The 23,251-nt window shown below is 44.9% G+C and overlaps 1 protein-coding gene across 6 annotated transcripts in view; it reads right to left on the minus strand.

The window, feature by feature from the left end:
• Window positions 1-4,225: 4,225 nt before the first annotated feature.
• Xpnpep3 (X-prolyl aminopeptidase 3) overlaps window positions 4,226-23,251 on the minus strand; it is a 57,720-nt gene continuing 38,694 nt past the window's right edge. For all 6 annotated transcript variants that reach the window (XM_003470380.5, XM_063243676.1, XM_063243677.1 and 3 more), the window contains 6 exons: window positions 14,536-14,598; window positions 13,149-13,262; window positions 11,899-11,984; window positions 9,838-10,018; window positions 8,099-8,219; window positions 4,226-6,714 (listed from right to left, as the gene is read on the minus strand). In XM_003470380.5, coding sequence (XP_003470428.3) covers window positions 6,548-6,714; window positions 8,099-8,219; window positions 9,838-10,018; window positions 11,899-11,984; window positions 13,149-13,262; window positions 14,536-14,598 — 732 coding nt within the window. In that variant the 3' untranslated portion in view covers window positions 4,226-6,547. The remainder of the gene's footprint in view (window positions 6,715-8,098; window positions 8,220-9,837; window positions 10,019-11,898; window positions 11,985-13,148; window positions 13,263-14,535; window positions 14,599-23,251) is intronic.

The following is a 23,251-nucleotide window of genomic DNA, read 5'->3' on the forward strand; positions in this document are numbered from 1 at the left end:
TGTGAAAGTCCCTAGTTACTCTGCCTTCTCTCCATCTTTCAGGGTCTTCTTTCATCTAATGGCTCTTTCCTGGGGCTGTGTGGTGGCCTTAGTGCAGAGGAATGGGGGAAAGCTTTCAAAGGCAACCTGAGCCAGGATGTGGCTCAGCTGCACAAGTGCCTGCGTGGCAACTTTGAGCGAGTCCCAGAACCAAAACGATGGTGACCTGACTGTGTGTCTCCTGAGTTCAAGCTTCTGGTATCACTTGTGTTTCTGTCACCATGGATGAGGGCTGGATCGCTTGTGTGGCCTCCCCTGTGGATCACTGAGCCTCCTGTGGAGGCGGGCAATGTTTAACGCCCATAGAGGAACCTTCTTGTGTGATATGCGCTCATTTCTCCAGTGCAGATCCTTTTTTTTTTTTTTTTTTTTTAAACGGGTACCAGGGATCGAACTCACGACCATGCGCTTGCAAGGCAGGCACTTATGACGCTGAGCTAAAATCCCCAGCCCCTTCCTGTGCAAATCCTACAGCTGGGGCCAACTTCGAGATACCACCACAGTGGGTGCTGGAGGAATGGGAATAGGTGATGCACCTGCCACCGCGGATGCTTCCGGTCAAGCGCTTATGACTGGGCAGCCTCCAGCCTCAGCCTGCTCTGCAGGACACAAGGTGGGTGTCCCATTTCCCATGGTGGGGGGGGGAGAGAGAGAGAGAGAGAGAGAGAGAGAGAAGTAGTTTAGTACCAGCCCATGAAACCAATTGGTTCAGTAATTTTGCATGCTGGCTATTAAAGCAGTAACTGAAACCTTTTTTTTTTTGGTACTGGAAATTGAACCCAGGGCCTTTACACTGAGCTGCATCTGCAGCCCTCCACTCCCCACTTTTTTCTATGAATTTTGACACAGGGTCTGGTTAAGTTGTTAAATTGCCCTGGCTGTGCTCCAATTTGTGAACCTCCTGCCCCAGCCTCCCAAGAGTGCTAGGATACCTGCCATGCCTGGCAGTTAAGACCTTGTTTGGAAACTCTTGTCAGCATGCCATAGCTCCCACCTTTTCCTGTTTCAAAATACCTTGTACATGGGCTGGGGATTTAGCTCAGCGGCATAAGCACCTGCCTTGCAAGCAGGTGGTCGTGAGTTTGATCCCTGGTACCAATAAAAATGAAAAAGACAAAACAAAACAAAAAACCCCCAAAATACCTTGTACTTCCCCTTTCCTAAAAATCCACTGGAAGTATCGTTGTTGTCTGCTTGCTACTGTACCATAATTTAAAAAATAAAAGGGGCATTTAGCAAATGATTAGTTAAATAGCAGATCTTTTGGGCTCAGTCAGCATGGAGCGGTTGACACTCAGAAGGTTCTGTGGATATTTTAGAAGTATGTTGAATGAATGGGTACAAAAATGCCACTAAAATGATAATCTATTGCATTTAAACAGTGGAAGTATGAAGAGCCATGCGTGGTAATTCCAGCTCTGTGGGAGGCTGAGGCAGGAAGATGGCAAGTTGGAGCCCCAGCTTGGGCAATTTAGTGAGACTCTGTCTCCAAAAATAGAAAAAGGCTGGGGATGCAGTGCAGAGGGCCTGGGTTTGATCCCCAGTACCAGTAAATAAATAGATAAAATAAAAAGGAGTCTTCAAACAGTTGTCTCAGCTTTGTGTGGTCACATCTAGGATTCAGAAGGCTGCAGCCACCCCCATGGCAGGCGGGTTTCCAGTGATGCAATCCTGCTGTGAGTCTCCATGGCTCCACGGTGACATCTCTGAGGTCTGTGACAGGCCTGCAGAAAGCCAGCGAGCTGTACATCGCTGCTCACTCCCCCTACCCCTCATCCCTGCAACTGCTCCTTCACAAGCTTCAACAGTTTTTAAAGACAAAATTGTGCCGGGTGTGGTGGTACACTCTTGTAATCCCAGCACTTGGGAGGCTGAGGCAGGTGGATCCTTGCAAGTTCAAGGCCAGATTGGGCTACAAAGTGAGCCCAAGACCAGCCTGAACCGCACTGAGAAACCCTGTCTCAAAAAGACCAAAAAAAAAAAAAAAAAAAAAAAAAAAAATTGTGCCCCCAGCAGTCTCCTGCTTTAAGCCCTCCAAGGCCTTCCCGTTAGATCTGTGATAAAATTCGGGGCTGGGGATTTAGCTCTGTGGCTTAAGTGCCTGCCTGGTAAGCTTGAGGTCATGAGTTCTATCCCTGGCACCAAAAAAAGAAAAAAAAAAATCTGTGATAAAATTCTACCTGATCCAGCTCCAGGAGCCATGCTTAGTTACTTTTCTCATTGTTGAGACAAAATACCCAACACCCAGAGTTAGAGACCTGGAGTGATGGCCCTTGCCTGCAACCCCGGTACTGGGGAGGCTGAGGGTTGCTATGAATTCCAGGTCATCCTTGACTACAGAGAGAGACCCTGTCTCAGAAACAAAAACAAAACAAAACACACACACACACAACAAAACAAACAACAAAGTTAAAAGTGGAAAGGTGGCCGGGCGTGGTGGCTCATGCCTGTAATCCCAGCAGGAGGCTAAGGAGAGAGGATCCTTGGGAGTCGAGACCAGCTTGGTCTACAAAGTGAGCTCAAGGCCAGCCTGAACTGCATAGCAAGATCCCATCTCAAAAGAGACAAAAAAAAAAAAAAAAAGTTAAAAAGTATCAAGCAATTGATGTTGGGTGTGGTGGCACAGGCCTGTAATCCCGGCACTCAGGAGGCTGATACAGGAGGATTCTTGCAAGTTCATTGGTTACAAAGTTAGCTCAAGGCCAGCCTGAACTGCATAATAAGATCCTGTCTCAAAAAAGACCAAAAAAGGGGGAAAAAAACCCCAAACCCAAACAAACAAAAAACCCAACAACAAGAGATAAAAAAGCACCCTCAAGTGTTCATACTTCACAGGATCCAGTGACCCCTGCTTTGAGGAAAGACTCCCTAAATTGGTGCTCTCCTGCTCCTGTGGCAGTCTCTTTTCCCGCATCCACAAACACCAAGATCTATGAAGTGTGTGGATTTGGGCTTCCAAAGCAGTTGACAGAAGACTGCCTCAACACTAAATATTAGTGAATATTTACCTACTAGCAAAATATAAAGATTTTCATTTGTGATGGCAAAATGTTTCTCTTTTTCATGTCTTTATTCTCCTGAGTGGCTGGGGTGAGTGGTGCTCACTCCTGTGCCTGGCTGTTCCTTTTTAAGGCTGAGTAACATTCCATCACACAGATCTGTCATGTTGCATTTGTTCATTGGTCCATTAGCAGGCACTTGATTTTCCCAAGCCTTTAGCAGCTGTGGGTGCTGTGCTGGGAAAACAGTGCCTAAAAGTGACCCTCTGCTTTGGTTTCTTTGGCGCATACCCTGAACTGAACTCTGGGTGCTGTGGTCAGGCTTTAGTGTCCTGATGATCTGACACACTGTGACGCACGTCTGTGCTGAGAGCTGGCCTTCTCCAGCCTCCTCTACTTTATGCTTCGGGGCACCGTCAAGTGTGATGTGAAGTTCACAGCCTGGATGTGATTAGTGCAGGACCCACTAAAATTTGGGACTTTAACCCACACAACACACAGAGAAATGTAACGGCATCAGGCATGAGAATGAGATTCCAAGCAGTTTTCAGTATGATTTTCTTTTGAGACTAGCTCTTGTTATGAAGTTCAGGCTAGCTTTGAGCTCGCTCTGTAGCTCAGGCTGGTCGTGAATTTGCAGTCCTCCTGCCTCGTGTTTTTTTGAGACAAGGTGTAACCAGGCAGGCCTCAAACTTGCAGTGATCATCCTGCCTCGAGCGCTGGGATCACAGGTGTGCATCATCAAGCTCAGCCAAGCCTGAGGCAGGTGGATCCTTGCAAGTTCAAGGCCAGATTGGGCTACAAAGTGAGCCCAAGACCATTTTGATGATAGTTGCTGATAGGGAGATGGCTACACCTGCTTCATTACAGGGCTCATTGAGGAAGTCTGCATGTTTAGTTTTGGGAGCTGACCCTACTTCCCCACCAAAGCAGCCCCGGAGACGTCTGTGCAACAGTCTGCAGCGTGGAGGGATCATGGGCTGTCTGAGGACCTCAGGGTTGGTTTTGCAGAGAATCAGTCTTTCAAGGCCAATCTTGTCCACCTGTTTTTTCCTGTGACTGATCATGTGGAGTTCAGTCATGTTTTGTGACACCAGTAAATGAATACTTTGTAAAATATTTTGTAAAGTGAAATATTCTTACCTGTAAACCTATGAACTCTAAATAACACACACACACACACACAATTTCTGTAGTTTTATATATTAAAAAGTGACAGTAACAAACGCTTTCCCCTTGTTGGGGAGTGATACATCTATTTTTCCATGAAGAGGGACTTAAAAAGTAACAGCCTTTTGTCCAAGTTGAACTTACATAATTGCACATGTCATAGAAAGCATGAAGAAATGCTATCAAAGAGCAGCCTCCCCAGGTCCTGGTGCAACACACCGGAGAGGTGCAAGTCCAAGGGGACCCCCTGAGTGGAGCAGTCCTGGGAGGGACAAGGGGGAGCAGATGGATTCTGCAGCAGCGCAGCGGCAGGAACCTTGAGATCAGAGTGTTCATCCAGGCTGAAAGCCTCCCCTAGCCTCTTTGGTTTTGGGTTGTGGGCCTAGCGCAGCAGACCCAGATGAACAACACCAAGCATGCTATAGACGCTTCTTCTATGCAGGTCCTTTCTGGGCCCTCACTTTCTGTCACACATGCAGACTTCACTGGCATCTACTGCATGCCAGCTGAGGGCACAGCAGGTCCTGGCACAACTCCAATGCTCTTAGTGCGGTGGTCACAGGAAAATTGGTACGGGGCCTGGGGCAGCCCTGCTGTGTCCGTGGTGACCATGTGGGCACCGTGCGTCACGCTGCTGTGTCTGTAGCAAAGCCAAAGGAGGAGTGCACGACAGATGTATGGAGAACAGGACAACACTGATTCTCTCTGTCTTAAGAAGCTACAGTGTCTTTATCTGAAGATTGTTTTCATTCACCTTAATTTCAGGACATGATGATCATGGAGGGGTTTTCCTTTTCTGACCTTACAAAAATTAGTGAGGAGCTGGGAGTGCAGCTCAGCCATGGGGCACTTGCCAGGCATGCATAAGCCCTTTGATCTGCACCACTGAAGGGGGTAGGGAGGAAGATCTACATGTGTCCTACACAAAGATGCACATAAAATATATTCTGGGGGTGGGGCTTCAGTCTCACTATGTACTTCAGGCTGGCCTTGAACTTGCTGAGATCCTCCTGTCCCAACCTTCTTGAGTTCTGGGATTACTGACCTGTGCCACCACACCCAGGCTTTCAGTAAGGGTTGCTGCCTTTGGCCAGTGTGATCCCTTTGAGCGTGGCTCGGAGGTTGATGCATTAAGAACCTATGATGAGGGGCTGGGGGTTTAGCTCAGCGGCATAAGCACCTGCCTTGCAAGCAGGCGGTCGTGAGTTCGATCCCTGGAACCGATAAAAATGAAAAAGACAAAAAAAAAAAAAAAAAAAAAAAAAAGAACCTATGATGAGCTGAGCATTTAACTCAGTGGCATAAGCCTGGCAAGTGCAAGATCATGAGTTCCATCCCCAGTACCAAAAAGAAAAAGAAAAAAAAAAAAAAAATCAGGACCTTTGACAGAGCCAGCTGCTACGTGGTGTACTGTCATCCCAGTTACTAGGTAGGCTGATGTGGGATGGTCACTTGAGACCCTGACTTTGAGACCAGCTTGGGCAATACAGTGTGGCCTCCATGTCCAAACTAAAACTCGCACTTGTGAAGCACACATGTTTGTCTGGGAAAGGAATCATCTTTACATGGAAGAGACGGCTAGAGGGTGGAATCTGAGGCAGACGAAGATATAACCCTGCTTTTTCTCTTCCACTTTTTTTTTTTGTCTTTTTCTTTTTTATCAGTACCAGGGATTGAACTCACGACTGCCTGCTTGCAAGGCAGGCGCTTATGCTGCTGAGCTAAATCCCCAGCCCCTCCACTTTCTTTTTTATGAAGAAGCTAAATATTCTCTAAGCCCCAGCAACCAAGGGGCAAAAAAGGCTTAAAACTGTTTTGTTCAGTCCCTGCCGCTGCTGGAATCAGGACTGTGGCTGAAAGAAGGGAGCCCCTGAGGCCTCCTAAGGCTCCTAGAAGAGGACGGAGGGACCCAGGGGAGGTGAACTTGGCTTCCCAGGTCACTGATGGGTGGCCCTCAGCATGGGCAGAGACAGTGGTGAGCTTAGAACGCAGGCATTGCACAAACATCTGTGACATTAGCTGGATCTCAGTGAAAATGCAGGAAGGGAAGGGCCCAAAGAGAGAAGAGAGTCTTGTGAGTGTTTAAGTGTGCTCACTGGAATGCATGGACATATATAGCAAGACCTTGCTTTCCATTTCAAAATTAAACTACAGAATTAATGTTACTATTGCTGTAGTAACAAACTATTCCACAACTCACTTTTCCAGGTTTCCATCTACTTAACAAAGCCCACACATGACTGCGCACATCCGTGGTGAGGCCTGGCAAGCGCCAAGAGGCACAGACACAGGCACAGAGGCCTTGTCCTGACCCTGCGAAGCTGTGGGCCACGGCGGGGTCAGGATGCTCTGCTGCAGATCTGTTCCAGCTCCTTCAGGTCTTTGGGACAATCTGCCGACAGGATGAGAGGTGAGTGCTGCGTCACCACTACGTCATCCTCAATCCGCACACCAAGACCCCGAAACTTCTCTGGAGCGTCTCTGTCATCCTCTGGGACATAAATGCCTGGGAAGGGGAGAGAAGAGCACAGTGTTCCGTGGGGACAGTGACTGGGGACATGGGGCCAGCTTGCTTCTCCATGTTACAAACCCTGCATCCACACCTGGATCCTAGGAGTAAAGGAGTCAATACAAGCAATATAGCCTGGTTTGGAATGGCCAGTGATGTCGGCTGTCACTGCTAGAACTACGATTATAGTCATTTGGAATATCAGATCAAGGTTTCATACGACTACTCTAATGCTGATCACGATTCTACCACTTCTTATGGCTCGAGGAGGCCATTAAAATTGCTTAATGTATGACTCTGTCTATATTTATGAGTATACCTGTATGAGCTGGGCCAGCAGGTTAATATGAGTGCACTCCTCCTCTGCCCTAGTGGGCCCAAGAAGAAAGGGCATGTAGTCAAACTGAGATAAAATGGCTGGGCATGGTGGCCCATGCCTGTGATCCCAAAACTTGAGATGGTGAGGCAGGAGGATCAACTCAAGTTCAAGGTCAGCCTGGGCTACGTGGTGAGTTCAAGGTCAATCTGAAATACATAGCAGGACCTTGTCCAAAACAACCACAAAGGATATACAACAAAAACTAAAATAACTTTCTGCTTCCACGATCAGCCAGACTCAGTCTTTTTTTTTTGTTGTGTGTGGTACTGGAGATTGAACTTACAACCTTGAATTTGCCAAGCAGGCACTTATGCCGCTGAGCTAAACCCCCGGCCGAGACTCAGTCTTTTTTCACCATGAAGGAACTGCAAACCTCTGCCACGCTCACCACAGAAACTGCTCTGTGATAGAGAACAGCAGCTGAAAGCATAAGCAGAATTGAAGGAAGCACTGGGGTGGATCCATTAGTGGACTGAACTGACTGGCCTAGATGACATCCAAGGCCACAGAGCCACAAGTGACTGGGTTCGAATCTACTCCCCAGACCCAGCTGACCTGAGAGATGAAAGCATTATGATCCAAGGAAAACAGCAGTGGAGGGTGTGAGGTATGGGGTGCTAGGGAGTGGGTCTGCCGTGCAGCCCAGTATAGGGGACAGGGCCATGACAGAGGACGGCGAGTCTGTGTGTCTCTGCATGCATCTGCCAGGTTCTGGCAGCCTCCACAGCCCACTGCTGCTGACGGCCCACAAAGGCAGGGTAAAAAAGATTTATTTCTTAATAGCTACTTATAGAAAGTCTTCACCATCTGTTGTTTATTGGAAAAGTCAAATTAAAGAAATTGTGTGATGATAAATAAGAAAGCTAAAGATAAATCTCAACATCACCTTCCGTACTAGTGGAGTCTCTTCTGCTTTAGTTATGTTGGTTTAGGTTAAAATACACAGGTGAACCTCACAGTACCATGTGGCCCAAAGGGTGGAGCTGTGAACCAGCTCCTCACCTGGTTCAATGGTGATCACCATCCCAGGCTGCAGCGGGAGGGAGCGGGACATGTCTGGGGTGTCGTGCACATCCATCCCAAGGTAGTGACCCACGTGGTGAGGGCAGTATTTCCGAGCAGCCTGCAAAAGACAGTGTAGTGGGTTAAATCTAAAATGCCACCAAGAGTCTCTCGTGTTCAGGGGTGGGGCTTTTGGAAGGTGACTGGATCATCTGTGATTCACCCACTAATGAGTGTCTAGTTGAATGTGTTGTTTGAAGGTGGGGCCTGACTGAAGGAAGTGGGTTAGCAGGGGTGTGACATGGGAGGGCATATGCTTACCCCCAGCTCCTCCCTCTCCCCTCTGCTTCCTGGCTGCCAGGGAGTGTGGAGCTTTCTTCCACCTTGTCCATCTACCATGCTTTGGAGTCAGGCAACCATGGACTGAACCCATTAAAACTGTAAGCCAAATATACCTCTAATCCTTTAAATTGTGGGTGTCTGATATTTTGAGTCAGCAGTGGGAAAGTGATTAATACAGGTAATCAGCACAGTATTATTATAGCAGTGACCTCTTATGGAAAAATGTATAAATCAGTGCAATATGTATTAATACATCCTGATGGTTCTGCCACTTATGTTTAATTTGTCCTTGGGCTGTTGCTTAAGAGATGTGATACTGGGACTGGGGCTGCTGCTCAGTGGTATAGCATGTTCTTAGCATGCTTAAGGTCCTAAGTTCAATCTCCAGTACTCCCCTCCCCCCAAAAAAAATAGGAGAGGGAGGGACAGAGGAGAAATCTGATAAACTGGTACTTTTTTTTTTTTTGGTCTTTTTCCTTTTTATCGGTACCAGGGATCGAACTCACGACTGCCTGCTTACAAGGCAGGCACTTATGCCACTGAGCTAAATCCCCAGCCCCTAAACTGGTACTTCTTATAAGCAGTTTTGCCAAATGCAGTCTAATCAAGTCACATTTCCACCTCCCTATGACATCTATCTACCTGCTGCCTTGCAGAGCCCCAGTGATGACTGGCAATGAAAAATCTCTTTTCTTGAGGAAGAGAACATGACTGTACTAGGACTGTTATCTTTTCAGTGTCCATGCAGCCTTCTCAAGAAGCCTCAAGTACCCCATGGAAGCTTGTGAGCAGCATAATTACTGGGCATTACCAGCTGGGTACTTCCATCTGTAAAGTTAAAATCTGTTGATCTAAGGAATGTGGAACTTTCTTTTCTGTGGGTAATGGGAGCCCTGGGAACCTTAACTTGAAGGTGGAAAATACTAATGGATCATCCGCTTGACCTCTTAGCATTTAATTTTAAAGCTAAGGTTTCAAATTTTGACTGGGCACCCTTACATCTTGATGTCCACTGTAACAGCAAACTTGGTGTCTAGCAATCAATCTAGCATTATATTTTGGGTCTATCTGGCAAGTAAAATTCCCTAACACTGTGGCTCCTGGGCATACGGTTGAAGCCAGCTTCTCCCCTCTGACCTCAGAAAGGGTTCGGGTTAACTGAGACTGCTTTTTTTGTGTCCTTTCCCACCCTGCACACACCAGACTTCATTTTGTTTCGCCCATGCTGGGCGGGTGATGCGGTGGCAATGCATCACAATGTGCTGCCATCTTCTGGCAGAAGGGAGCACCGACTCCCTTTGTTTTAATCCACAGAGCCCCAAGTCCCTACATAGCGTTTCTAGTGGAATTAGCTGCATCCTGGTGAAAATAGAGTGGGCACAGGGGAAGTGAAGCACCTTGAAGGCACCATTTTCCTTGCCGCTCCTCGAGATCCCCAGCTCTCGGAGCCTCTGCCCGATCAACGTGAGCATTGTGCTGTAGATGTTCTCCAGGCTCATCCCCGCTGAGCAGAGGGACAGGCAGGCTCTCTGGACCTCCAGGACAGCTTCATAGAGCTCTGCCTGAGGGGCGGTGAACCTGTGAACAGAAACCCAAAGGACAGGAACTGTGAGACGTGTGACGAGGGAAACCTCAGGCTGACACATTTAAAAGCACCAACACATTGTTATGGCTACACAGACCCTGCAGACAGGGCTCTGGATGCCCAGATCAGTGGTGTTTGTATCACTGAAAAGCTCTAGAAGGTTCTCCGTCACTGCCCTAGGTGCTCAGAGGGAGAGTGACAGGCCATTAGGCTGGGGTGGCAACACAGCCGCTCCTTCAAAGCTCAGCAGGGCTTCTGAGTGACCTGGGTAGTAGGTGATACCCAGTCACATACACTGGGAGTGTCAATTAATACAGCCAAATAAATCAAAGGCCTAAAGATAATCATGTTTTTTTTAAGATACAAGTTTTTTTTTTTTTTAATCCGTACTGGGGATCGAACTCATGACCGCCTGCTTGCGAGGCAGGTACGCTGCTGAGCTAAATCACCAGCCCCATGATATAAGTTTGTAATTTTAATCGAAAAATTCATCTTAAGAAAATAACTGAAATTTCAAACAGTTGATGTATAAAACAGTTCACTGCGATGTTTTCTATAATTTCAAAATACTGGACAAACTTTACAGATCCTCTCAGAGAAGAATGGTTAAATATAACAATAGGATAAACACCTAGGCGCCCATCTCTCAGGCTCAGCAATAACCAAGATTGAGGATACTGAACTCCTAAGTTCTGCTGAGGCTCCTTCTGCCTGAGATCCTCCAGGAGCCTCTCTGGAGGGAGCTACTTGCGTACTTTGGGCTTTCAACCAGACTCAGACCCTAGAGGGCCCCAAGTCAGGTATGATGTGTGGCCCGAGAGAAGGTGCACCACACACCCAAGTGCAGGTAGGACTGCTAACACATGCGGGCAGAGATCTGGGGACGTGTGTGCCAGAGGCTGTGTTGAGTATGGGACAAGGGCGGCAGGAACAGAAAGCTGGGCTGGGCGCAGTCTATCAGGGTCCACTAGGCAGAGGGACAGGGAAACTCTAGAATTTGGACTGTTTTCTACAGAAACACAAACCAAAAGGAAGCCATGACAAATACCAGAACTGCATTATCACCCTTCCCCCAGGATACTCTTTCCTTTATTTATTTATTTGAGCCTTGGTCTCAATAGGTCACTTAATTGCCCAGGCTGTGCTTGAACTTGCAATCCTCCTGCCTCAGCCTCCAAGAGTGCCGGGATCACAGGTATGCACCACTGTATCCAGCTGGATCACAGACCTTTGCTCAAGTTTTTCACCTGCCAGTTGTACAACTGTGGCCAGCTCCTGCAACTGTGTGAATCAATCCCTAAGAATTACTCTACTTCCCTACCACCTGTACACACACACACGGACTCATGAACTGCACACTAATTTTTTTTCTGGTACTGGGGATCTAACTCACGACCTCACACTTGCCAGGCAGGTGCTTATGCCACTGAGCTAAATCTCCAGCCCATACACTAATGTTTTGATTAGTGATGACCTCAGGTCTGTACAACAGTCATCTCACGGACTTTCTGAGACTAGGTCTCAGAATGTAGTCCAGGCTGGAGCTGTAAAGACTGAAAGGCCCTTACTAAAGTTTACTTAAAGGAAGTGGCTTTTATTAACAGCCGAATTTGGTGGCATTTGCTTACAATCCCAGCACTCAGGAGGCTGAAGTCAGCCTGGGCTACAAAGTGAGTTCGAGGCCGACCTGAACTACACAATGAGATCTTGTCTCAAAAAACCAAAAAAAAAAAAAAAAAAAAACAAATTATTGAGGTTGGGAAAACAGCTTGCCTGACCTATGAGTGTCCATATGATTCTTCAGTTGTTTATGCAAACATCCACTTTCCCACTCACGCCTACCATGGCAGGCCCGCCCCCTGCAAAGCCCTACCTGCCGTTGACAGGCCAGGTCCGCGTGATGTCGCTCACGTAGCAGGAAGACTCACAGCCCCCGTCCAGAAGAACCATCTCCCCGTCCTGAACAGAGGAGTGGGCCACATGAATGATCAGTTGCACAGTCGCTTCCCTGAATCTAAAGATGCTCTGTCTTTTTAAAGAAAGCTTCACTCTAAAGCAGACCCATCTCTGCCTGCTGCTCATGAGACACACACTGCCTGAGCTTTTCAAAGGGTTTGCGCGGCAGCACCTGGCGAGCAAGAGCCCAGGCTTGGGAATGGGTAGGGAAGGCACTGGGCAGCATACGTGTTACTGCACTGCTTACAGAGCCCACTTCAAGCAGTGCCTTATTCCAGCACATCCACCTGGAGCCATTTCACCTCACAATGCCACTTCCCTTCTGCACATTGTCCTGATATATGGGGGGAAAAAAAAATTTTGAGAGTATCTTTAACTGATCACTAGACATGACCTATTGATGTCCTTGAGGACAAGGCATACCTTTTTTATATCTGTATCTAAGTGTAAACTTTGTTTTTTAAAAATTTTTTTGTCTTTTTCATTTTTATCGATACCGGGGATCGAACTCACGACCACCTGCTTGCAAGGCAGGTGCTTATGCTGCTGAGCTAAATCCCCAGCCCCCTAAGTATAAACTTTGATATACAGTGAAGTAGTCATTAAGACTATGCATAGAACAAAAAAAAAAAAAAACCAAAAAATAAAAAATAAAAAAAAGACTATGCATAGAACAATGACAATTTTGAAGAATAGATGTTTTTTTGTTGTGACAAGATGGAATAAATTTCCTAATAGGAAACAATTAGGATAATATATTGGAATATATATATATATATATATATATATATTTTTTTTTTTTTTTGACACCTGGGATTGAATTCGCGACTGTGAGCTTGCAAAGCAGGCGCTTATGCCACTGAGCTAAATCCCCAGCCCTAGATAATATATTTTATAAAATCTTAACATTATATTGGTTTTTTTGAGACAGTATCACTACATAGTTTAGACTGGCCTTGAACTCACTTTGTAGCCCAGACTGGACTCAAACTTGCAGTAATCTTTCTGCTTCAGCTTCCTGAGTGCTGAGATTACCAGGCATGGACTACCATGTCCCGCTCAATACAGACGCTTTTTAATGAAAATTAACTTGAGAAATTAGGTTGCTGAACTTTCTGCTGGATTGCTTGGCCCTCAGAGAGCAGCACTGAAAGGCATACTATATACCTTGATGAGCTGATTATTCTTCACGTAGTGCAAAGTGTTGGACCGGTTCCCACCAGCAACCACAGGTGGATAGGCCAAGATGTCTGCCCCGCGTGCCCGACATTCAAACTCAAACTGTGAAGAAATACGAGGTGTGAGTCATGTTCTTGCATTTTATATTTCCACAAATCAGACTGTCTTTATAGCCTCTGCCTCCACTGCAGCGCTCACTGGAAGCCACGACTACAGCACTTCAGTGCTGTATCTCTGTGCATTTCCTTCTCACCTGTATGTTGTCTCTTTCATTTGACCCAGCCATTCCCCTTCTTGTTGTCTTCCGGAAAGAATTAAAAGCGTCATCCCACAACAATACATGTGTACCTGTGTTTATAGCAGCATGGTCTGTAATAGCTAAATCTTGGAAGCAACTTAAGTGCTCATCAACTGATGAATGGATAAAGAAGATATGGGTTTTTTTTTTTTTTTGCTCTTTTTCGTTTTTTTTGGTACCAGGGATCGAACTCATGACTGCCTGCTTGCAAGGCAGGCGCTTATGCCGCTGAGCTAAATCCTCAGCCCCAATATGGGTTTCTTTATACAGTATAGTATTATTCTGTCATAAAGAAGGGTAAGTTTAGGGCCAGGGGATTTAGCTCTGTAGCATAAGTGCCTGCCTGGCAAGTGTGAGGTCGTGAGTTCGATCCCTGGTGCCACAAAAAAAAAACAGAAACAAACAAAAAAAAAGGGTAAGGTTAAGACTTTCCTAGGTAAATGAATTTATCTTGAAACCATACTCTCTAAAATGAAATAAATGGGATATTTGTGTGTAAATACTGCATTGTTCCTCTAGGGTGAGAAACTGAAAGTGTTAATAAGGACTAAAATAAAATATGTAACAGATATTGGGAAATGGGAAGAAGATGTTCAAACGAGAAGGGGGACAAGGGAGAGGGAAGGGAGAAAGGAAGGGAAAAGATAAAATAGAAGGTAAACACAGACACAGAGGTTTTATAAATGAGGGGGAGGGGGATGAGAAAAAAGAAGCAAGATGTATCTCATATAGGTACAGATTCCCAGTGATGAAGGCCATCCTTACGCAGCTCTAAGTCTGATTCCAGCCTTTCAAAGGGCGCCAACCTGAAGGCTCTGGAGGAGTGAGAGTGGCCACCAGGTTTCTAGTGCGCCTGGAGGTGCAACATCCGTGTTCACCGCACACAGCCTCAGCGCCACCTGCCTTCCCGTCTGCCCAATGCTGCTCCTCCCATCTCACTCCTGCTTCCCTTCATTGGCTCTGTTTCACAGCTTTCTCTCGGGCACTGTGGCGTGCATGTTGTAGACTCCCGTGCTAAGCTAAGTCTGAGGCCACCTGATGCCCAGCTGCCTCCCGCTGGCCCTTCCCCCCCCTCACCTTGGCGTAGAGGAAGGCTTCCTCCACCGGAGCTTTGCTGGCAAACATGGTCTCTATGAACGCCTGCAAAGACATAAGAACAAGAACATGGTCTCGTTTTCACTGTGTTGCGAACTCAAACATTCAAAACACTGCAGTTCACATTTTAAAAAGGCAACTTTCCCTCTATTTTTGTCAACCTGAGGTTGTGACTGAGTGGGTACAATATAGATTCCCAGAGGGAACTGAAAGCAGTTTTTTTCCCTCTAGGAATGACAGATGACAAATTCCATGGAAGGCCACCTGAGCCTCCTACTGGGAAAGACATTGTGTGCCAAGCAAGCAGTGCAACGGGTCTGCCTGAGACTCTGGGTAAAAGCCTATAGCACTGCATGTTGCAACATGAGAGCCAGGGCCTCTGAGAAGCTAGAGAACCAGGGCCCAAGCACCCCGTCACAGGGCTGGAGGAGTCAGGCCCTGCGTGCTGTCCCTCCCCGGAGGACACAGAGGTCCTCCTCCGCTGCCCTTACTGCTCTACACAGACATGCCAGGAAGAATAGCCGGATGCTGATTATGTTGTCACCTTGCTCTCACTTTCCAGCCTCTAGAACTGTGAAGACACAGCACAGCCAGTCTCAGGCATTGCTAGGGCAGAACAAATGAGTAAGACACAAACACATCTGCCACTTAAGTACCCTGATGGACGCTTCTAGAGCTCCGGCCTCTGGAATTACAGGTTGAATGGTGTCGTCTGCAGCAGTGTTTCCCAGCCTCAGCAGTGTTAGGCTGTGGCTAAATAGTTCCTTTTTGTGGGGGCTGCACAGTTCAGTGAAGGACACTGGTGGCCACATGACCAGCAGACATTGCCAAAAGTTCCCTAGGGAGCTGGGCATAGTGGTGCACACTAGTAACCCTAGCACTCAGGAGGTGGAGGCAGGAGAACTGCCTTGAGTTCAAGGCCGGCCTGAACTACATAGCTTATCCTATCTTAAAAAAAAAAAAGAGAGAGAGAGAGAGAGGAAAAAAAAAAAAAAAAAAAAAAAAAAGAAAGAAAATATCCCTCAGGGGACAAAGCTGTTCTTGAGAACCACTCACTAGTACAGGGACTTTTTATTAATTCTCTGTGATAGCCACACTTAATGCACGCAAATATTCAATATTTGTCACAGCATATAAGCTTCTAAGTCACCAATATACTTTGTTTGAAAAACTTTTTTTTTTTTGTTTCTTCTATGCACAGCCTCCTTTATGACTATGGTTGTTATGACTGGGCAGCAAATTTATCTCTGCTTTCTAGCAGGCAATGTGAAAAGGGAAACCGTGGCAGCTCTGTGATTCCCAATGTTTGCTGGATAAAAACTAACCAATTTCAGAGGGTTACGAAGAGACCACACTGCATCATGAAAAGGATTTCTCTCAAGCTCTGACCTGAGAATGAGAATGGATGGGGGGCTGGGAATTTAGCTCAGCGGCATAAGCGCCTGCCTTGCAAGCAGGCAGTCGTGAGTTCGATTCCTGGTACCAATAAAAAGGGGGAAAAAAAAAAAAAGAAGTAGGCTGAGAATGGATGGAACACTGAGAGGGATGTTCCAAACATTTCTCTCCCTGTAAAGAAAGGAATCATCATGTATCACAAACATGTACAAAACACAAAAACGCCAGGGATTTAGCTCAGCGGTGTAAGCGCCTGTCTGCCAAGTGCAAAGCTGTTTTTTGTCTCTCTCTCTCTTTTTTTTTTTTAGATAGGATAAGCTGGCACCAAATAAATAAATAAATAAATAAATAAATAAATAAAAATACAAACAAAAACCCCCTGAAAATAACCAACACTTCTCAACACTTTGCATTAGCAAAAAGCCCAACAGGTGAACTGCAAGTGTGCACCCAGTCCTGTATCTCCTGTATGAGAGCCCCCTCCTCAGGGAGAGGTGGCCCTGCCCACCCGGCCGCCTTAGCCTCTCCTTTTACCCTGCTCTCCTAGCTATGGATTCAAAGTCTGTCTGTTCTCCTCACCGAGACCCAAGGCTGAGGCTGGGAGGAATGGGCGTTGCACCCTCAGGACCTACAGTAGCGCATGGTACTGAGTGGTTGCACAAAAAGTGCTGCTGGGTGACAAAGCAGTGAACAATGGCTGAAGGACAGACAAACACTGAGCAGTAACTAATTTTAGCATGAAGCAAAAACAAAACAAAACAAAACATAACAAAAGTAACAGCTCCGGTGAGTTCGTTTACTCAGAAGAGCCCTTTCTCTTTCTTCTCTTGAATGCTTACTGGACAGCGAAGAGGAGTTCTGAAGTCATGGTCCTTTTACACGCTATGCAGCGCAACCCACACGACAGGCTGATGTTACCTTCATTATAGCTGTGGACACTAGGGCCCACTTAAGGCCAGTGACCTGGCCTAAGGACATGGCATGGCACCGACACACAGGCCTCTGTGCATTTTCCACTGTACCACTCTGCCTTCCCACAGAAGATAAGGGACATAGACGTCAGGGTTAGGCAGAAGCTACTACGGAGCCTGGCCAAAGCCCGAAACATGGCCATGAAGTGTGGCTAGTCGTTCCAGAGCAGTCTGTCAGCTTTGCAGTCCTGACAGCAGCCATGTTAACTCTGAGTCGCTCTGTGCATCGATGGTAGCTCCTGGGCTGTGACAGGAAGTGCAGCCCCATTGGCCTCACTAAGGAGGTCATCGGGAGTCTGCACACGACTTCCCCAGATGCCTTGCTTCTTCAAGACTGCCACTGGCTGTGATCTTATGTTTTTCCTCTTTTCTTTTTTCAGTACCAGAGCCTCTGTACTGAGCTATATTCCCAGTCCTCTGCCCTTTTTTTGAGACAGTCTTGCAAAGTCACTAAGTTTCACAGGCTGGACTCTAATTTGTGATCTTCCTGCCTCAGCTTCTCAGAGTGCCAGGATTACATGTATGTGCCACCATGCCTGGAGGCTGTGATATTTTAATGTTGTTTATTAAGCACTTCCTCCATATTAACTGTAGATCTGTAAGCATAGTCACCGTGTCTTTAAAAATCAAATGCTATGTAAGCCATGATTAACGCATCTCACTTCAAAAGTGAGAATACTTAAACTGGTCATGGTGTATGCCTATAATCCCAGCTACTAGGGAAGCTGAGGCAGGAGGATGGCAAGTTCAACTAAGTCTGGGTAATCTAGCCAGGGCCTGTCTAGATGATATTAAAATAAAACATACAGGAAATGGCAGAGGATGTAGCTCAGTGGTAGAATGCTCCTGGGTTCAAATCTCAGCCTTCAAGACATAGGAATACATAAAGACACCTAACTCATTTTGTTTTTATTGTGATGAAATTCATATTACATAAAATTAACCAAGAGAAATTGTAGGGTGAGGGGTCTGTAGACAGGGAATAAAACAGAATAGGAGCAGCATTAGGTCTTCTAGCTAATCCTGACTAGGAGGAGTCAAAAACAAACTTTACTAGAGAAATTCCCCTGGGAAATAGGTCAAGGATGGGTGCAGAAAAAGAGAAAACCACAGATAAAGGAATGACCTTGGGACTTGCACCAAGAGATTAAATAATGAATGAGCTGACAGATAGGACACAAATGATAAGCCACCTCCACCTCCTGGAGAAAACAAAGGGAGGGCTGACTTTAAGGCATATGGACTCACACCTATGTGCTAACACTGTGTGTTTAGTCACTAGAGTAGACCACTGCAAGAAGACACAGTGGACAGAGGTGCCTGGAAGCCAACCCAGTTATGGTAAGTTCCGAGTGGGGATAAAGGGTCTCTGATCCCCCTATAAAAGCAGCTGGGAATAAAGGTCCATGGGTCACTCATCATTCTGGAACCCCCTAACCCCTCTTTATCAGGGTCACTATCTTCTCTTCTTTATTCCCTATTTCTTCTTTTCAAATAAAATGTCATCCATTCATCAAATGCTGTCCTTCTAACTTTTTTTTGTATCAGGAATCAAACTCATGACCTCGTGCTTGCCAAGCAGGTGCTGTGCTGAGGTACATCCCCAGCTGTGTCTCTCTAATTTTGTATTGGGGCTGAGTTTATGATCGTGGCAGGCTGCGTGGACAGCAGAGCAGCAGTGTTTGTCCCATGATGTAACATCGTTGGTTCCCTGATCATGACCTGGACATGACAAAATGAACAATTCAGTGGCATTTAGTAAGTACATTTACTATGTTTTGCAAACACAGTCTCTAGTTCAAAACATTTTCATCGGGGGTGGGGGTTTAGCTCAGCGGCATAAGCGCCTACTTTGTAAGCAGGCAGTCGTGAGTTCGATCCCCGGTACCGATAAAAAGGAAAAAGACAAACAAAACAAAACAAAACAAAACAAAACATTTTCATCATCCTTTCCCTCTCCAAAATCAGAGTATTTAATTCCTGTTCTGAAAATACCACCTCTGGAATCTTTTAATCTGCTTTCTGTCTCTATAGATTTACTGGTTCTAGATAGTATGTATACATCAAATTATACAAAATGTGAATTTAGCCGGGGGTAGTGGTACACAACTGTAATCACAACATTCGAGGGCTGAGGCAGGATTTAGTGAGTTCCACACCAGTCTTAGCTACAAAGTGAGCTGCATAGCGAGACCCTGTCTCCAAAAAAAAAAAAAAAAAAAAAGTGAATTGATGGAAAAAATATGAATTTCTGTGTCTGTCTGTCTTTTTTTTACTTTGCAGATTTTCTTTGTTTTTCTTGGCTTTTTGTTGCTGTTGTTTATTTTTTTGAGACGGGATCTTACTTTTGTGGTGCACTCCGACCTTGAGCTCACTATGTACTGCAGGCTGCCTTTACAGTTTCTCCTCCTAGGTTTATGTAACAAATCCATTTTGAGTTAGCTTGTATTCCAGTATATTGGACTAAATTTCTTTTAAGTTTTGTTCTTTGTTCATCTTTTTCCTACCTGACTCATTTTGCATTAAAATATGAGTACAGTGTTCTTTTGAAAGAAAAAAAAGCTGACTTTGAAACCAGATAATAAAATAATAAGTCAAGTTATCCTTGGTTTGAAGTAACACATGCTTTAAGATCTGTGGAACCTGGGAAACACAGGAGCTAGAAAAAAGATTTAGAAGAGAAAAGTGCAAACTGATGGCAGCTCTGCTAAATCCTGCGTGGTGTGGCTACTGCCTTCCCCTGTGGCAGAGACGTCGAGTCCTTGGGATAAGCTTCTCTCACAGTCAACAGAGGGCGCTCTAATGAAGGCACCTGGGCCACTTCAATTTTTGATGACTTAATCTTGTGACACTAAACTACAATTAGGATAGTTCACCTGGCAAACTGCTACAGGAGGGTAAGAAACTGTGGAAGGAGTTGTTATTCAGTGAAGGAAGTGATCCATTTGCTAGACTTTTTTCAGAGAAGCTCTTGATAATAATGGTCCTGACGTTAGGCATGGGATGGCACACTGCGCTCAGGAGCATGGCCAGAGAGTTCAGAACCAATCTGCGCTACATAGAAAGCTCAAGGCCAAGGGCTGGGGATTAGCTCAGCGGCATAAGCGCCTGCTTTGCAAGCAGGCAGTCGTGAGTTCCATCCCGGGTACCGATTTAAAAAAAAAAAAAAAAAAAAAAGAAAGCTCAAGGCCAGCCTGGACTATATGTTGAGACCCTGTCTCAAAAAAAGTTCTCGAAAATTTCAGGTCAAGAAGCATTGTTTCTAATTTGGCCAGTAAACAACGTGGTGGAGGACATCTGTGGTCAGGCAAGTTCACTAAGATGGATCCATCTTAGTGATTAAGGGCGGGCTCTACTACACTTGGCAGAGATGGGCAATTACTATGCCCCTCCCTTGTCAAGTAAATTAGGACCCCTGGAGTTGTGGAAACGCTGATGACCATGTGCAGACAGGAAGGAGCTCCCTAGGGATGGATGGCTCTCAGCCAGGCTACAACCTGATGCAGTGCTAAGGGTACCACTAGAAAGCACTGCAGATGTCACTATGCTGTTGGACTTTAGAAAAAGGTAAAAAACAAACAAACAAAAAAACACCACCCTAACAGCTTTCACCCCAACTCTGGATAATAAAATAGTAACAAAAAATTTAGGACTTTACAGTGGATCAGTGACCGAAACATATGAGCTAAAGCTAAAAAAAAAAAAAAAAAATATATATATATATATATATATATATCTCACAAGACAACCTAGGGGGAGAATTTTTTTTTTTTTTTGTCTTTTTCCTTTTTATCAGTACTGGAGATCGCACTCACAACTAACTGCCTGCTTGCAAGGCATGTGCTTATGCCGCTGAGCTAAATCCCCAGCCCCCATAGGGGAGAATTTTTACAACACTGAATTTAGCAATGATTTCTGGATATCACACCAAAAAGCACAAGAAACAACAAAAAGATAAATTGGATCTCATAAAAATAAAAAATATCTTGTGAGTTAAAGGATACTATCAGAGGAGAGTAAAGTCAACCCACAGAATGGGAAAATATCTTTGTAAATCACATACTTGTAAAGATTGATGTCCAGAATAAATAAGGGACTCCTATAACTCGACAACAAAAATCAGCCCCAGTGACACATTCCCACCAGCTTGAGCCCCAGTGGTACATGTATGATGCGATACAAACGAATCTCATTGCATTTATCTGTCATTTTAATACTAAAATTAATACAAAGTCTAAAAGCCAGCGGTGGTAGTACACTCCTATAATCTCAGCACTTTGGAGGCTGAGGAAAGGAGAATCATTTGCAAGTTCAAGACCAGCCTAGGTTACAAAGTAAGTCCAATGCCAGCCTGAACTGCATAGTGAGATTCTGTCTCAAAAAAAAAAATTAATACAAAGTCTATAAATGAACTGAATCTATTTTGTTGCTTGGATTTGAATAATTACTGCCCAAATACAAATATTAATACTATTTCTTATTAATTAAAGTTTTATTATAACATTTTCTATATAAAGGTTGCTGATTCGTGTATGTCACAACTCACTTGGCATTTCTTTTTTTTCACTATGTAGTCTAGTATTGCCTTAAACTCATTTTTTATTCCAGGCTGGCCTTGGACTTGTGACAATCCTCCTGCCTCAGCCTCTATGAGTGCGTGAGTTACAGGTTTGCACCACAATGCCTGGGCTCATTTGGCTTTTGTGGCCAAAACAGTGCCCATTTTTTAGACAGCCACACATGCGCCACTGGACATTCAAATTGGCGGGGTGGCTGAATTCAAAGCAGAACAGCCTAGCACTAAAACTTACATTACAGCCCAGAGTATACATGATAAAACACAGCGAAATGCTTGAATAGATATTTTTCCTAAGAAGATATACAGAGGACAAAACACAATCAACCAACCCACATGAGATGATAACCAACATTACTAATCATCAGGAAAGGTAAGTCAAAATCACTACGAAATGCTATTTCACATACACCAAGAAAGCTATTACCAAAATAATGGAAAAAAGAAAATATTTACAAGGATGTGGGCGAATCCTTGTGCCATGCGAATGGGAATGTAAAATGACTGTGCTTTTATGGAACAGTATGGCTAGTTCTCAAAAATTAAACATGCATTTACCATATGACCCCAAAAGAATGAAAAGGGACTTGTACATTAGTACAGTCATGTTCATTATAGCATTATTCACAACAACCCAAAGATGGAAACAACCCATTTATCCATCACCACATGAAAACATGAATAAAATGTTATATGCATACACATACAAACATACACACAGACGGGACTATTATTCAGCCATAAATAGAATGAAATTCTGACAAATGCTACAACAGATAAATGTTGAAAACATATTAAGTGAAATAAACTAGCTGCACGAGGATAAATATTGTATGATTCCAATTATAGGAAGTAATTAGAATAGGCCAATTCATACAAATGGAAAATGAAATAAGGTCAATAAGTGTTGAGTTATTTATTGGGTATTGAATTTCTGTTTGAGATAATGAAACAGTATGGAATGGTAGTAATTATAAAAACTGAATATATTCAATACCACTTAACTGTTCACTTAAAAATAGTTAAAATGGACCACGGGTATAGCTCAGTGGCTCAAATGCATGCCTGGACAAGTACAAGGTCCTGAGTTTGATTCCCAGTACAAAAAAAAAAAGAAAAGAAAAGGTTAAAATGACTCTGGAAGACTGAGGCAGGAAGATCAGGTTACAAGTCAAGCTCAGTTTGGGCACATTAGCCACTCACTGAAACTCTGCCTCAAAATAAATAGAAATGGGATGCAGATGTAGCTCAGTGCAAAGACCCTGGATTCAATCACCATTATTACAAAAACAAACAAAAAGGCTGCGTGTAGTGGCACATGAGCCCAGGAAGGCTAAGGCAGGAAGATCATTGTGAATTCAAGGCCAGGCTGCACTACATAGTGAAAGCCTGTCTCAAAAAAAAAAAAAAAAAAAAAAAAACACAAATAAAAAACAAAACCCAAAACAGTTACATAAAATGATATAAACACTGACAAAGGATCAACCCTGACGACTTTTACAGGAAGAAGGCCAGCACTGTCTGTGACTGAGCTCCTCAGACTATGGCAATCCCATGGTAGAGACACTTGCACTATCGCATCTTAAAGGAATTTAGAAGGGTTCCAATGAGTGCCTATCCACAGATGCCAAAATGCTAACTTAAAACACTGGCTTTTAGTATTAACATGGAGACGATGAAGAAAATGTATAGGAAGGCTAAGGTGTCTTGACCCAGTCCTTGAAGGAGCTCTTACCCCTGTGAGAGTGAAGCCTGT

This window comes from Cavia porcellus, unplaced genomic scaffold (genome assembly GCF_034190915.1).
Source record: "Cavia porcellus strain 051 isolate PalLab524CR breed Dunkin Hartley unplaced genomic scaffold, mCavPor4.1 scaffold_40, whole genome shotgun sequence".
Taxonomy (NCBI): domain Eukaryota; kingdom Metazoa; phylum Chordata; class Mammalia; order Rodentia; family Caviidae; genus Cavia; species Cavia porcellus.